Source organism: Elaeis guineensis, chromosome 16 (genome assembly GCF_000442705.2).
Source record: "Elaeis guineensis isolate ETL-2024a chromosome 16, EG11, whole genome shotgun sequence".
NCBI classification, from domain to species: Eukaryota; Viridiplantae; Streptophyta; class Magnoliopsida; order Arecales; family Arecaceae; genus Elaeis; species Elaeis guineensis.
Window position 1 is genome coordinate 43,184,240 of NC_026008.2, and position 13,470 is coordinate 43,197,709.

Here is a 13,470-nt window from a genome sequence, read left to right on the forward strand (position 1 = left end):
AATCATATAAAATATATTATAATAAATTATTAATATATTTATAATAAATTAATTATTAATTTATTTTATAAATATTTTAATTATTATTTACTATTTTTATTTACACTTACAACATATTAATACTTTACTTTGATAAAAAAAAAATAAATTGGAACAATATATTGAATAATTTTATAATATAAATACAAATTATAATAATATATTGGATTTATCAGTTTACTAATTTTTCTGGGCTTTTTTTTTTTTGTCCAAATGTCAGCCTATCCTGTGCACCTGATCTGAAGAACAGATTCATTTATCACAGAAGTGATCTTAGAAGTTATCAGGATTCATCCAAATACGGCGGTGATCTCACCGGATCACTATCTTTTGAGGAGTTCGTCGCATCACTATCAAACAATCCGTTTTCGCCGAGGCCAAAAAAATAATGAATAATCACCATGCGTCATTTCTATGTACGGCCGGTGACTTGACCAAACTCTATCTTCCGAAGGTAGAGCTGAATAGTGACAGGATTTACCATTCTAACCCTCGAAAAGCGGAGACAGGGAGGAGATTATAATATGAGAACGTAGGCGAGAATAGATGGGGAAGGTGAGCAAGCTCTCAGTTTTGGAGAACGGAGCAGCAGTAGAAGCGGAAGGACTCTTCTTTCTCTTGGGACTCGATTACTCGAAGGAAGCGATGGAGTCGGGGTCTGGATTTCTTCAGGAGCAGGAGCCGCAAATGGACAAGCGGGGCTACGGGAGCCCGAGCGTGTCTTCCTTGGGGAGCTCGAGGAGCGGGCTGACGGAGATCGAGGAGGAGCCGGCGGTGGCGGAGGAGGAGAAAGTATATGTAGCTCTTGGGAAGGAAGTGAAGGAGGGGAAGGCGAATCTTCTTTGGGTTCTAGAGAACACCTCCAGGGAGAAGAAGATCGTTATTGTCCATGTCCATCGCCCAGCGCAAAAGATTCCAATGAGTAAGTTTCTCCCTTGTCTTCTAACAGCTCCAGAGATTGGGAAAGAAGGGTAAAATTCGTTTTTTCTTTTCTTGGATTTGGTTTTTATTTTCCTTTTGATTTTGTGGGGACTGAGAACCATGTCTGGCTACTCGATTCAGTTGAAGTTAATCAGTAATTGCTGATAGAAAAAAGGGATACCCTTTTCTTTGGGTTTTCCCCTTCTGTTTTCGAAAATTGGTTTAAGTTTGTGGTTCTGTCATGACTCGGAGTTGAGCTAGGCAGGGAGGGGAAAAAAAGTCTCTTTTTTCCGTGAAATTCCTTGAAAAGTTATGGTGTTAGTTATGGAGGACTAGACTTTTTAATGAAGGTCGGGGAATTAAGATTCTAAAAAATGCAGGTAAAAGCCTCCATCCAGGATAATTCTGGAAGATATTTTAGATATTTGTTATTGGGCTTACCCAAAACATTTTTTCAAAAAATTATTTTCCTTGTTGTTGTGAAAGATTTTTTTTTTTTTTTTTTTTGGGGTGTCATGATGGGGTTTTCCAAATCTACAAAGAACTAACTTGTGGACTTGAGAGTTGAGAGGGAAATTTGTATCAAAAAAAGAGTTGAGAGAGAAATTATTTCATATGAAATATACGTGCATCTTTTTGCATTGATTTTTCCACTTTTTACGAACTTAACTCACATATGTTTTTCTGTATTTTTGTCGTCACGTTTTTTTGCTACAATTTTGATTCCAGTGGGAGCCTGGTTCCCTGTTAACCAGCTAAAAGAGCGTGAGGTTAAAGCATATTGGCAGATCGAGAGGGAGAAAATGAACAAAAGTTTAAATGGATACCTGGACATATGTGAATGTTTCAAGGTGAATTTGCCCCTTTCCATAATTCCCTTTCGCTTAGTTTTTCTTCTCACTTTAGAATGTTGCTGTCATCAGGGGTTGTTAGCTTCTCAACAACTTAATGCAAGGTCAACAAATGATATATTTTTTTTATCAAGGCTACTGTTCTTAAACAAATAATGGGTAAAATCACTCTTAAACCAAAAGTTTGAGGATTGAAGATAATAATGAGAGAATTCCATTAAAAAAAGAAAATAATGATGAGAAAGGGGAAAAAGTAGTGATGTTTTAAGTCATGCCTTAAACAATTGTTTTCTAGGTACAAGCGGAGAAACTAGTGATTGAGACAGATGATGTTAGCAAAGGGCTTGTGGAGCTCATAGCGAAGCATGGGATAACCAAACTGGTCATGGGAGCAGCAGCAGACAAACATTATTCAAGGTATGCATTTCATTCTCTCATTTGTTATTTTAATGTGAACATAAATATCAGATTCTTCAGTACTCACAAAAATCTAATTATCTCATCTACCATGTTAATTTAGTGCATAATAGTATATGTTACATTTTAAGGTAAAAATTTGGGGAAGAGAGGAGCCGTAAAATACCTGTACTTTTCACCAATTTGTAGTCCAGCTACATCTCTTATTTGCAGAATTTCTTAACTTCAGTTGTTTATTTTTATAATTTTTGAGGAAACTAAATATGGAATGTTTTGCATGTCTTGTATTAAGTAATTTGTTCAACCTTTTTTTTTTTTTTTTTTATTAAGGAGTGAGATATTTTACAACTTTGAGATGCTGTCCGTGAACACCCAGCTGATCATCAGAGGACAGATAAACATCAAAAAATGCCATTCTTTATTTTAATGTTAGTCACTATTGTTGTTGACTTCGAAATTTAAGTCGAGACCTTGTGAGCGCAGGAAAATGAAGGAGCTAAGGTCTAAGACAGCGCTCAGTGTGCAGCAGCAGGCTGATCCATCATGCAAGATCTTGTTTGTTTGCAGAGGGAAACTGATCTGTGTGAGGTATGCTCAAAGCCATAGAGAAGCATTTTTGGCTCCTTTTCTTTTATCGGTACTTGCTTCTACTTTGTTTTACATATCTTGGTTGGTGAGTTCTGCTATTTTTGATCCTAACATAGTTGCATCTTATCAGCTATAACTTTTCTCATTCTACACTCAAAAGCAAAAGTTTTACCTCTGTCATATAAATGGTTATGAATTGCACTCGATTCACCTAGAACTGGTGAAGTCATCATTTGTACATCGATTTTGTTTGTTCTCCATGAGACATTTGTAGGTTGAATCTGTGAATTAGACCCAAAATTACTGTTTTACCTGCATTACTGTAATCCTACTTGACATCGAATGTGCATATCACTTAAATGTATATCCTTATGTTGACTATTTGCTCTATATCTCTTAACGATATTCATAAATTTACTCCTAATGTTAGATGCTGACTGATTCCTTTCTGAGAATTAGAGACATACTAGAATTCCATAACTAATTTTTTTTAGTATTACAGGTTTATTCTGATGAAATCAGTCCATTCAATCTTGAATGTTGGCATGAGTTGCATGTTATATTGTATGCTTTGGAATATTCTTTCTTCCAGCATGGATACCTCTGTGAAGCTCTCAAAGGATTTTTTTTTTGTTTTTTTGGTCATCAGGACTCAAACTTAATTGCCAATTATAAACCTTATCATGTGTATTATTTGTGCAAATATCATGTGCATTACTTTGTGGAAATCCATATTTTTCCAGGAGTTTAATAGTCTTTTGGTATAAAATACAGCAATCCAGTAAAGAGTCATTCACACTGATTCAAAAGTAGGAATTTCTGCTGTGGAATTGTTGTCATATGTCCATTGCCTACCTGATTATACGATGAAAAGTTGTTATTTATATTCCAAGCTTATTTTGCTGATTCTGCGACATTCAGTTATGTCTCTTCAAAACATAGGATATTTACCATTTATTTTCTGATAGAAATCCTACTGAATCAGAAGTTTGTAGTGATGGCGTGAGTGTTACCTCAGCTGTCATACCCTTCCATTTAAAAATGGGAGGTTTTGAGTTCAAGTCTTGGGCGGTGTCTCCTCAAGATCTCGACTTAAGTAAGACACCCCCGGCATTTACAATAACAGTTGGGACTTGGTCCCATTCTTCGAAGAAAAAAAAAGTGAAGCTTCTAATGCTTCAGTCATCCCAACAGGCCAAAACCACCATAACCACTTCTAGTGTTGACGGTCATGCGAGTCCTACTTCTACTAGGAGTATTTTCATATATATGTCATTATTTATTTATTTATTGAGTTCTACTTTATATTAGTTGAGTCTTATTAATATTAGGACTTAAGAGTTGTTCCGGATTACTCTTGATAGTGCAATGGGTGCTCGTCTTTAATATAGGAATTCCACTTTGGTCCAGGAGTGAGGGTGTGGCCTTATTTGTGCTTTGCTTGATTGTTCCTAAGTCAACCGCTATGAAGTCAAAATTTTATTGAATTAGAACAGCTCATACCAAGAGTTCTTTTTTGAGCATGAGGAGTATAATTCTTGTGCGGGAAGGACTTGCAAAAGGACTATATCTAGTGGCTTATCCCTAGTATCTTGAGAAGAAAGTGTTGTGGTGAGCACCGAGTATTGTAGCATCCTTGTAAAGTCTTGTCAAGATAGAATTATAGAGTTGTGCTCTGTTATTGGAGTGTTGCATCATGGGAGAGGTTGGACATCCTCTCATGGGAGAGAACTAACTCGGGGCTTCTAGCTGTGAGTTTTGTTATTATTTATAAAATTTTAGTTCTCTCTCAAAATTTATTTCTCTGCATATTATTTCTTATTGCAAATTTGCTTGTGGTTGGTGCTTGGTCTTTTGGATCCTAGGCGTCAGACTGTCCTCCTATGTAGTATTGTGCTATTCTGCATCTGGTGTCTTTTGTACAGTGAGCCAGCATGGATAGTACTAGATTTGGTTGTAAGTAACTCATGTGTCCATGATCTTCTATTAGCTTTTAGATTCTTACTTATCTCTTATTCTTGTATGCTTCGGGATCTTATTTTCAACAGGGATGCTGATCAAGATGGACCTCATAGCAGTAAGGGGAGTGTTACTGATCCCTGGGAGTTTATCACAAGGAGCTTACAGTCTTCGGACTGTTCATTGGGTTCTATGAGTGAAGGGGGGCTCAGCAGTGTGGGCTTGTCGCTAGCTCTTAAGGATGAGGGGAGAGAAGAGGGATCTTTGAGTTTACCATCATTTCACGAGTCTGAAGAGGATCTTCAGTTTTCATCTTTACATCATGGTTTGGTGGGTACATTTGATCAGTTAAAAAATGCTCTGTGTTCAAAAATGAGGAAGAAAACAATATTATTAATTTTAGAATTGTTAGTTAAAATTCTTTGTAGTATGCATTAGATATATGTATACAGAATTACTGTTTCCCTAACAGTCCAATTTTTTAAATGTAAGAAAAAGAAGTCCACCAAAATTCAAATGATCAAATCTGTGTCAGGATCGCATTGTTAAATGAGTTACATATAGTTGTTAGGGATTAATTGAAATCATGATGAATATGTGATTGCTCACTAGTACCCTAGTAAGCTATGAATCAAGATGACATTCCTATCTAGTTTTCATGTTTAAGGGATACAAGAAAACTTGCATACGATGAACTTCATGGTCATCTGCAGGATGATGTTGGCATGCATGACGAAGTATATGAAAAACTGCTACTTGCCCTCATGGAAGAAGAGAATTTGAAACGTGAAGCTTGGAAGCATCAGAAAGCTGAAAGCGATTTATTTGAAGCTACCCAAAATGTAAGATCCTAAGATAAACTTTTTTTTTTTTTTAAACTTTATGATTTCATCGCTTGTCATCCTTATTCAATCATGCCCACCCTCATCATTAAATAAATGTGGAGTTCCAAGTTCCAGGCAGAATGACAGCCATGAATTAGAATTGGACTCCGGTGTCATTGGCCAAATTTTCATCGAATTAAATATTGCAGTCATCTAAGTGGAGATTAAAAAAATATATCAAGGAAAACAATCTTTTCATTTCATTCCTGCATCTTATCATGACCAGCTCTCTTCTGCAGGTAAAAGCAGCAGACAATTTATACACCGAAGAGTTGAAAGAGAGGAAAAAAATTAAGGAAACATTGGCAAGAGAAAGGATAGAATCGGAGAAGCTCAAAAAACAACGAGATGATATCTTAGAAGAACTCCAAAAGGCTCATGCACAGAGAATGGCATTGGAACTCCAAATTACCGATTCTGATCACACTGTTAAGAATTTTGAAGAAAAACTTTCAGAAACTCATCATCTCCTCAATTTACTCCGACTAGAAAATGAAAAGTTAAAGAGTGACCGAGATAATGCAGTTGTAGAAGCTGAAAACCAGCATCAAATGAAAGCAGAGATGACTAATAGCACTCATGGAACAGCAAACATCTCTGAGTTCTCTTATGCGGAATTGAAACAAGCAACTCTTGACTTTGATGATTCATTAAAGCTTGGAGAAGGCGGATATGGAAGTGTGTATAAGGGTTTCCTTCGCCACACAATGGTGGCTATAAAGATGTTGAATCCTCAAAGCATGCAGGGACAGTCAGAATTTCATCAAGAGGTAAAATCTACAGCAGATCAAATCTCTGAAGGTTTTTAAATTCACCTTTCATTTGAGATTATCTTGATGTGAATTTGGTTATTAACAAGATGACTTATAGTTATTTTGGATTCTAAAAACCATGTGTTTTGACATTGATCTGAAACTTTTCTTCTTACCATTGCAGGTGGATGTTCTTAGTAGAGTGAGGCATCCAAATCTTGTCACCCTCATAGGAGCATGCCCAGAAGCCTGGGCTCTCATTTATGAGTTTCTTCCAAATGGAAGCTTGGAAGACCGCCTTGTCTGCAGAGACAACACCCCACCTCTCTCTTGGCAGATTCGCATCCTCATTACTGCAGAGATCTGCTCTGCACTGATCTTCCTCCATTCCAGCAAACCCTGTGGCGTGGTCCATGGTGATCTCAAGCCAGCTAATATTCTCCTTGATGCAAACTTCACCAGCAAGCTTGGCGACTTTGGCATCTGCCGCTTCCTTGTGCAGTCCAACACCAGCACCACCCTCTACTGCCAGACCAATCCTAAGGGCACCTTTGCCTACATGGACCCTGAATTTCTTACATCTGGCGAGCTCACACCACACTCTGATGTGTATTCCTTTGGCATCATAATCCTACGCCTTTTGACAGGAAGACCACCATTGGGTATTATCAAAAAGGTGCGGGAGGCATTGGAGAAAGGATGCCTGGATGAGATACTAGATGCTTCTGCAGGGGGCTGGCCTTTTGTGCATGCCAACCAGTTGGCTCATCTAGGTTTGAAATGCTGTGAGGCTAAAAGGAAGAGACGTCCAAATCTCGCAGGGGAGGTTTGGAGGGCGCTTGAGCCCATGATGAAGGCCATCTCTTCCAAGGGGATGTCTTGTTTGTCGCTGAGGTCAGCTTTGGAGGACAATGGCTGCATACCATCCTACTTTACCTGTTCAATATCTAAGGTCAGAATTACTTGGTATTTATTGTGCATGATTTTAGTTATTCACAATCCAGTCATTCAGTTTTGAATTACTTGATATCTTATGCATGCCAAGCCACAAGAATTGTCCAAATAGATGGTGTTGGCTTTTTATATCCTTCTTTTCTCTAATTGCTGGAAGGGCTCCAGCTATTCTCATTGTAAGTGCTTCGAAATCCTCTCGCATAGCTTTCAAATATATTATGTTAGGTCCTTGTCCCAACAATTGATAATAATTTGGAGCCCCTTTTCTTGCTTGGACTTATTTCAATTATGGTTTGTTGTACCACCTGATACAGGGTGTGCCGTACCGCCCAATATGAGGCATACCATATTGTATCGGTCTCAAATTGGTACCTTATCTGGTATCATACTGACATTCGACATGTTATCTTGTATCATATCGAACCGTATACTGACACTGTAATGAGATGGTATTAGTATGAGGTCTTGTATTGAAACAACGAACTTTGGTTTCAATCATCTTTTGAAGGAAACAGTGGGGAAGAGTGATCTCAGATTTCATTAAGGCAATGAAATGAGTATAAGAAAGGGAAGGATTTGTTTCAACCTTTATGGTGCAGGCCCATACCATATCAAGTGATTCTCTGCCGTTTCATTCTTGATTAGCTGGTTTTCCTCCAACACTATCTTTGTTATATTCATTATATTTTCACATAGATCCATCTTGTTATTTGTGTATTGTCATGTAATAACGCAGGACCTCACCCCAAAAGGCAAGCTAAAAGGTGTTATTTAGGTTCTTTGACCTTGTATAAATATCCAAAATCTTTCTAGCGAATAACTGATTTGGGATTAAATATATGCTCACACAAGTCCTTACATACTCCACCTGTTTAAAGCCGATGTCCTCGTCGGGTTAAGGGTCCAAATCCATGCATCCATTCATAAACACCACGATCGATCTGTGGTCAATTCTAATGAATCCGTGCTGTAGTATCGTTTAATCCACATAGGTTATGGGTTAGGTTGGTTCTGATATCATTTGTAATAATCGAGGATCTTATCCAAAAAGACTAGTCGGAAGGTGTTATTTGGGTTTCTTGGTCCTGTATAAGTACCCAAGATCTTTCCAGTAAATAACTAATGTAGAGCTAAATACATATCCGCATAGATCCTCACATGTCATATCCATCGTTTGTTTATATTGCAAGCTATATAAAATCATCGGCCTTATGCTTTTTTTTAATAAAATTTTCTGTTGAGACTCCATGGCATGTATCAGTTATGTAGCTTCCCAAATTATATCCTAGTTCATCCACCCAATTCTTATTTATTCGCAGTCATGAGTATCAGTTACATTTGTGTATAACTTATTTTCTCTTCTTGAATGATGTTGCAGGAGATCATGAAGGATCCACATGTTGCAGCTGATGGCTTCTCATATGAAGCTGAGGCAATAAAAGGATGGCTTGATAGCGGTCGCGAGACATCACCCATGACTAACCTCAAGCTTCCTCACTGTGGACTTGTTCCTAATCATGCCCTTCGTTCTGTGATTCAACAATGGTTGCAGCAGCAAAATAATTTCCCTTCTTTGGTTGCATGGCCAAACGTGGTTAACTGGTTTGCACCCCACTCCACATCAGAGAGGTCCTGAGCTCTTAAACACATGTTTTTTGGTGACATAATTGGTGCTCACAAGCATCCCTTTTTTTTTTCATTGGTTCGCCGAAAACAGATTTTAGATTTCTAATATTTGTATGTATGTACGTATGTATGTGTAGAGAGAGAGAGTTGCATAAAATAGTTCTTTCAATTTGGTAAGAAGGATATGGGATGCAAATTTATTGTGTTTCAAGTTCATAAAATGGTTCTTTCGATTTGGCAAGGAAAAACAGTTCTTTTTTATTTTCCTTGTACGTCTCCATATGAACTACAGGGTTGCTACAAGAGATTCTCTTCTCTAAAAAAATGTCTAACATTTTGATATTTTGCATTCTTTCAACCTGATGAAATTTGCTTCCAAATTGGCAGGTGTTGCTCCATACCCTGTGGAGACTTCATAGCAAGAGGTATGGGTTATGAGGACACTGAGAAACTCTCATGAACAGGAGAAATTGTTGTCTGGACCGCGCCTAGGTAGACCATCGTGAATCTCAAAGCATGTGCATGGTGGATAACGCACAATCGGGAATTTATGAAATACAAAGGTTACTGTGGCATGTTATCTACCGTGGTATTTGAGTGGTTTATCTGGGCATGGTCCAGGCAATAATTTCTCCGTGAACAGATTATTACTTGATGCAATTCTTCTGAGTCATCATTTCTCCCTGATGAAGCATTAGAAGTGTTTACCAGCCATTTAGGGTTTGTTTGGACATCGGATGATCTTACTTATTTGATAAGGTCTCTCAACGAAGCACACTTATCTGAAAATACACCACTGAAACTGTAGCAAAAACTGATTGGGTTGCTGAAGTTGGTAACATATCCATGTTCTTCAAGGATTTGATACTCCTCCAACTGACCCTGATCACCTTCTAACACCACCTTTCTTTCGCAAATTCAATAGTAATGCCCCGCTAGAAGCTATAAGATCTTATTTGATCAATAAGATTTTTGGCGTCCAAACATGTTCTTCATCTCAAAAGTTGTTAGAAAATGAATGAATAATATATATTAAATCTAACAAAGTAAATATTTTTCTGGAGTTATGAAAGAAGCTTTAGACTCATACTACTCATAGATTGAGAATGAGAGTTGAATTTTATGAGATTGAATCTCTTTTTGTTCATTAGTAGCTCAAAAATAAAGCAGCTGTTAATTGACCGGCCATAGATTTGAATTCTATTCGCAGAGATTTGATTAAATCTTAATTAAAGAATGAAAAATTAAATTAAAGGGCTCGCATTGGTGATTAGGAATAGGCTGAATTTTGGATATCCAGAAAGTTGTAAAGTAGTCTTTTTGTTGGATTCAAGGACAGATTTGTGCACATAAAAGGATAAAAAAAGAAAGAGAAAAGAATGGGAGGAGAAAAATCACCAAGAAAGTAAACGGAACAAGGAACTTGGGCTTACCCAAGTCGGAAAAAAAAAAAAAAAGGGAAAAGTAGTAGAAAGAGAATTCTATTTTTATCTGGAAACGAGGAATTGGATTTTTGTCCAAATAAAAGACTAAAAATTGTCCAAAATGACAAACATAGTGGTAAGAATGCCACTATTTTATTGGAGTTGGAATTTCTACTGTGTTACTCTGAAATCGAAGATTACAACCAAAATGAAAGCCAAGTACTACTGTGTTACTCTGAATTGTTGTAAAAACTTCTTTAAAATATATAAAAAGATATAATTTCTATTGTTATCTAGTTAAATCACTAATCCTTTGAGATATTATTGTAAAAGTTAGTGAAATTAAGTAGTTGATTGGTGTTGCTTCAATCTAACTTTTCTTACTCAAACACGACTTCAAATTTTCTTTATTACAAAAGCAACAAATCTGACCATTGGCTTTTTGTCTATAAATCAAGCAACACTTAACTAGCTTTGATATTGAGCCGGGCCTCAGGCCTAAATTATAGTCATTTTAACTCATGCTTCAGGTCGGGTCTATTTAAAATTTGACATGTTTTGTGCCCAAACCTAGCTTATGAACGGCTCTAATATATATATATATATATTAATTCATAATCAATGAGTGACTTAGACTATCCATTTTGTAATATGGATTATGGATGACTCAAAGTCACTCAAATCTAGTTGTTCTAAGTTTCCAAACTACAACCAAGAGTAACTTATTTGATCGAAGAAAATCTACATATCAAATCATGTCGTGAATAGATTAGAGGGTTTCATTTGAAAGTTATGCTTTCTTTTTTTTTTTTTTCCTCAAATAGTTTTTATTAAAGTGAACATCTCATCAAGGAATTATTACCTTATGACACTTCATCCGGATGAGTGGTAAGATACACACACACACAACTATATATGTATGGATGTATATGTATGTGTATGTATGTATGTATGTGTAGGGTGGATGTCTGGTCAGGACACCACCTCCCAAGATCCTTTCAGTACCACGCGATGCAGCAGGAAGAAAGAAGAAACAAAACAAAAGAAAAACAATCAAAATACGTGGATCAGCCACAAAAGGGCTCACCTACACGGGGCATACAAACTTCACTATGAAAAAAAATTTTACAAGAGGAGACCTCACCCTCAACCCTTGTACACCCAATTCTCTCTCACTAGAAGTTCCCCTCACAAAAGCTCTCTCTTTCTTGGAGACCCCCTGAATCCCTGAAGAGCCTGGCGACCGCTGTCCAGGAGCCTCCTGCTCCTTCTCTCATAACGCTCTCGCCTCTCTCTCTCTTCTCGGATTCGTACGGCGCGAGAAAACCAACCCTCGCTTTTCTCTGTTCATCACAGTACCCTTTTAAAGGTTTAAACAGGGTTTAAAACCTAATTAGATTAGGTTTAAGAGTCATAAACAAGCCAAATCAACGTCCCAGACCGTCGGATCAAGACCGGGATCTCCCTGGGCCGTCCGATCGCACTCCGATCCACGGAATAGTGCCGTGGACCGCGAGAAACGCTTGGAAAACGCCCACGCGGTCCACAGGCCCCGCCGTGGACCGCCCGGTCCACGGTGGACCGGGGCAAAGGGGCCGCGGGCCTGGGTCGCGCATCCCGCGTGGGCCTAGGTCGCGCGTCCCGTGCGGGCCTGGGTCACGCGTCCCGCGCAGGCCTGGGTCGCACGTCCCGTGCGCCGCCGCCTGCGGCCGCACCGCTGCCGTCCGCCACCGGTCGCCGGCGGTCCTCCACCACCTCGATTCTCGTGCTGACTTCAAAAGCTCGTATCTCCTCCATCCGAGCTCCGTTTCAGGTGATCTTGGTCTCGTTGGACTCTGTTTTTCTCCACGAACCTCACTGTGGGCTCAATGTGGGCTGAGTCTCGAGGTATCAAATCCTAACAATCTCCACCTCGACTCAATATTCGACCTCCTCCAAACTCCGAGAGCTTCTGGATCTCCTCGCCCCCATGCCCTGGGACAATCGCCTGCTGATCATGGATGGGCAAACATGGGAGTCGAGCCAGGCTGATCGATCCCATCTTCGTCGTATGCTGTGCTCCTCCTGACCTGAGACCTGCTCGGGACATCATCCTGCGGCAATAGGAATCTCACCTTGCGACGTCGCCTCTCGTCCTCCCGAGTCTCCTGTCTCGTGCCCAATCCGCCTCCTGGAGCTCCACCTCGCTCTGGGCTCCGCCTGGCTCCCGAAGCTCCACCTCGCACTGGGCTCCCTGTCAGGTAATAATGTCATCTGCTCCCCTTCTTCCCCTCCAGCACAATCCTATCGCTGCGTAGCACCCTCAGGATTCCTCCACCAGCTACCGTCCTGTAGCCTCTCGAATCCAGTCTACTAAGTGAGATAAGATTCCTTCTGAAATCGGATATATATCGGACCTCCCCCAATCTCCTCACTGCACCGTCATGTGTCCTCCAGCTGACCGTCCCAATGCCTCTGATCGCACAGCTCGATCCATCCGGCAGATATACAGTGCCCTCACTGTTCTTCAGGGAGTCAAACTGCTCCTCTCTGCAACACACATGATAGGGGCATGCAGAATCTAATATCCACTGCTGGGAAGAAATAGATACCTCGTCAGATATCTCCAGGACATCTCCATCTGAATCGCTGTCGGCCGTCGCTACAGCAGCCACCGTCCGATTTTTGAGTTGAGGGCAATCTCTGGCTAGATGCCCCAACTTCTCACATCGGTAACACCTGGTTTTGCTCAAGTCCCTCCTGGACTTAGACCGCCCTCGTTGCGATCTCCTGTCGCTCCGTCTACCGCCTCCTGCTCTTCCAGAAGCCACCAAAGCTGAGCTACCGCCACCTGAGCTCGAAGCTGGGTTCTCCCTCCTGAGAACCTTGTTCTGGAGTATCGCCGCGGTGACCTCGTCCATCTTGATAGTGCTCTTCCCCACTAGAAGAGCAGTCACCAAGGACTCGTACGAAGGGGGAAGCGACGCCAGCAAAACCAGCGCCCTGGTCTTCTCCTCAACGTTCTCGCCAACGCTGAGAAGGTCGGTGAGGATCTTCTGGAAGTGGCTCAGATGCT

At 39.8% G+C, this 13,470-nt stretch overlaps 1 protein-coding gene across 1 annotated transcript; it reads left to right on the plus strand.

Moving 5' to 3' along the window:
• The first annotated feature begins 560 nt into the window (after nucleotides 1-560).
• On the plus strand, nucleotides 561-9,252 carry LOC105059044 (U-box domain-containing protein 33). The gene is made up of 9 exons (XM_010942186.4): nucleotides 561-961; nucleotides 1,690-1,811; nucleotides 2,107-2,228; nucleotides 2,712-2,816; nucleotides 4,865-5,105; nucleotides 5,489-5,617; nucleotides 5,899-6,429; nucleotides 6,596-7,363; nucleotides 8,744-9,252. Exons 1-9 carry the CDS (start codon nucleotides 586-588, stop codon nucleotides 8,999-9,001), a joined length of 2,652 nt encoding a protein of 883 aa, XP_010940488.1. The 5' UTR covers nucleotides 561-585; the 3' UTR covers nucleotides 9,002-9,252.
• The last annotated feature ends 4,218 nt before the right edge of the window (nucleotides 9,253-13,470 follow it).

Coding starts and splice junctions, on each gene's coding strand:
- LOC105059044 (XM_010942186.4), top strand. CDS start 586: ATGGGGAAGGTGAGCAAGCTCTCAGTTTTGGAGAACGGAGCAGCAGTA. Junction 2,817..4,864: donor GGGAAACTGATCTGTGTGAG/GTATGCTCAAAG, acceptor TATTTTCAACAG/GGATGCTGATCAAGATGGAC. Junction 7,364..8,743: donor TTACCTGTTCAATATCTAAG/GTCAGAATTACT, acceptor ATGATGTTGCAG/GAGATCATGAAGGATCCACA.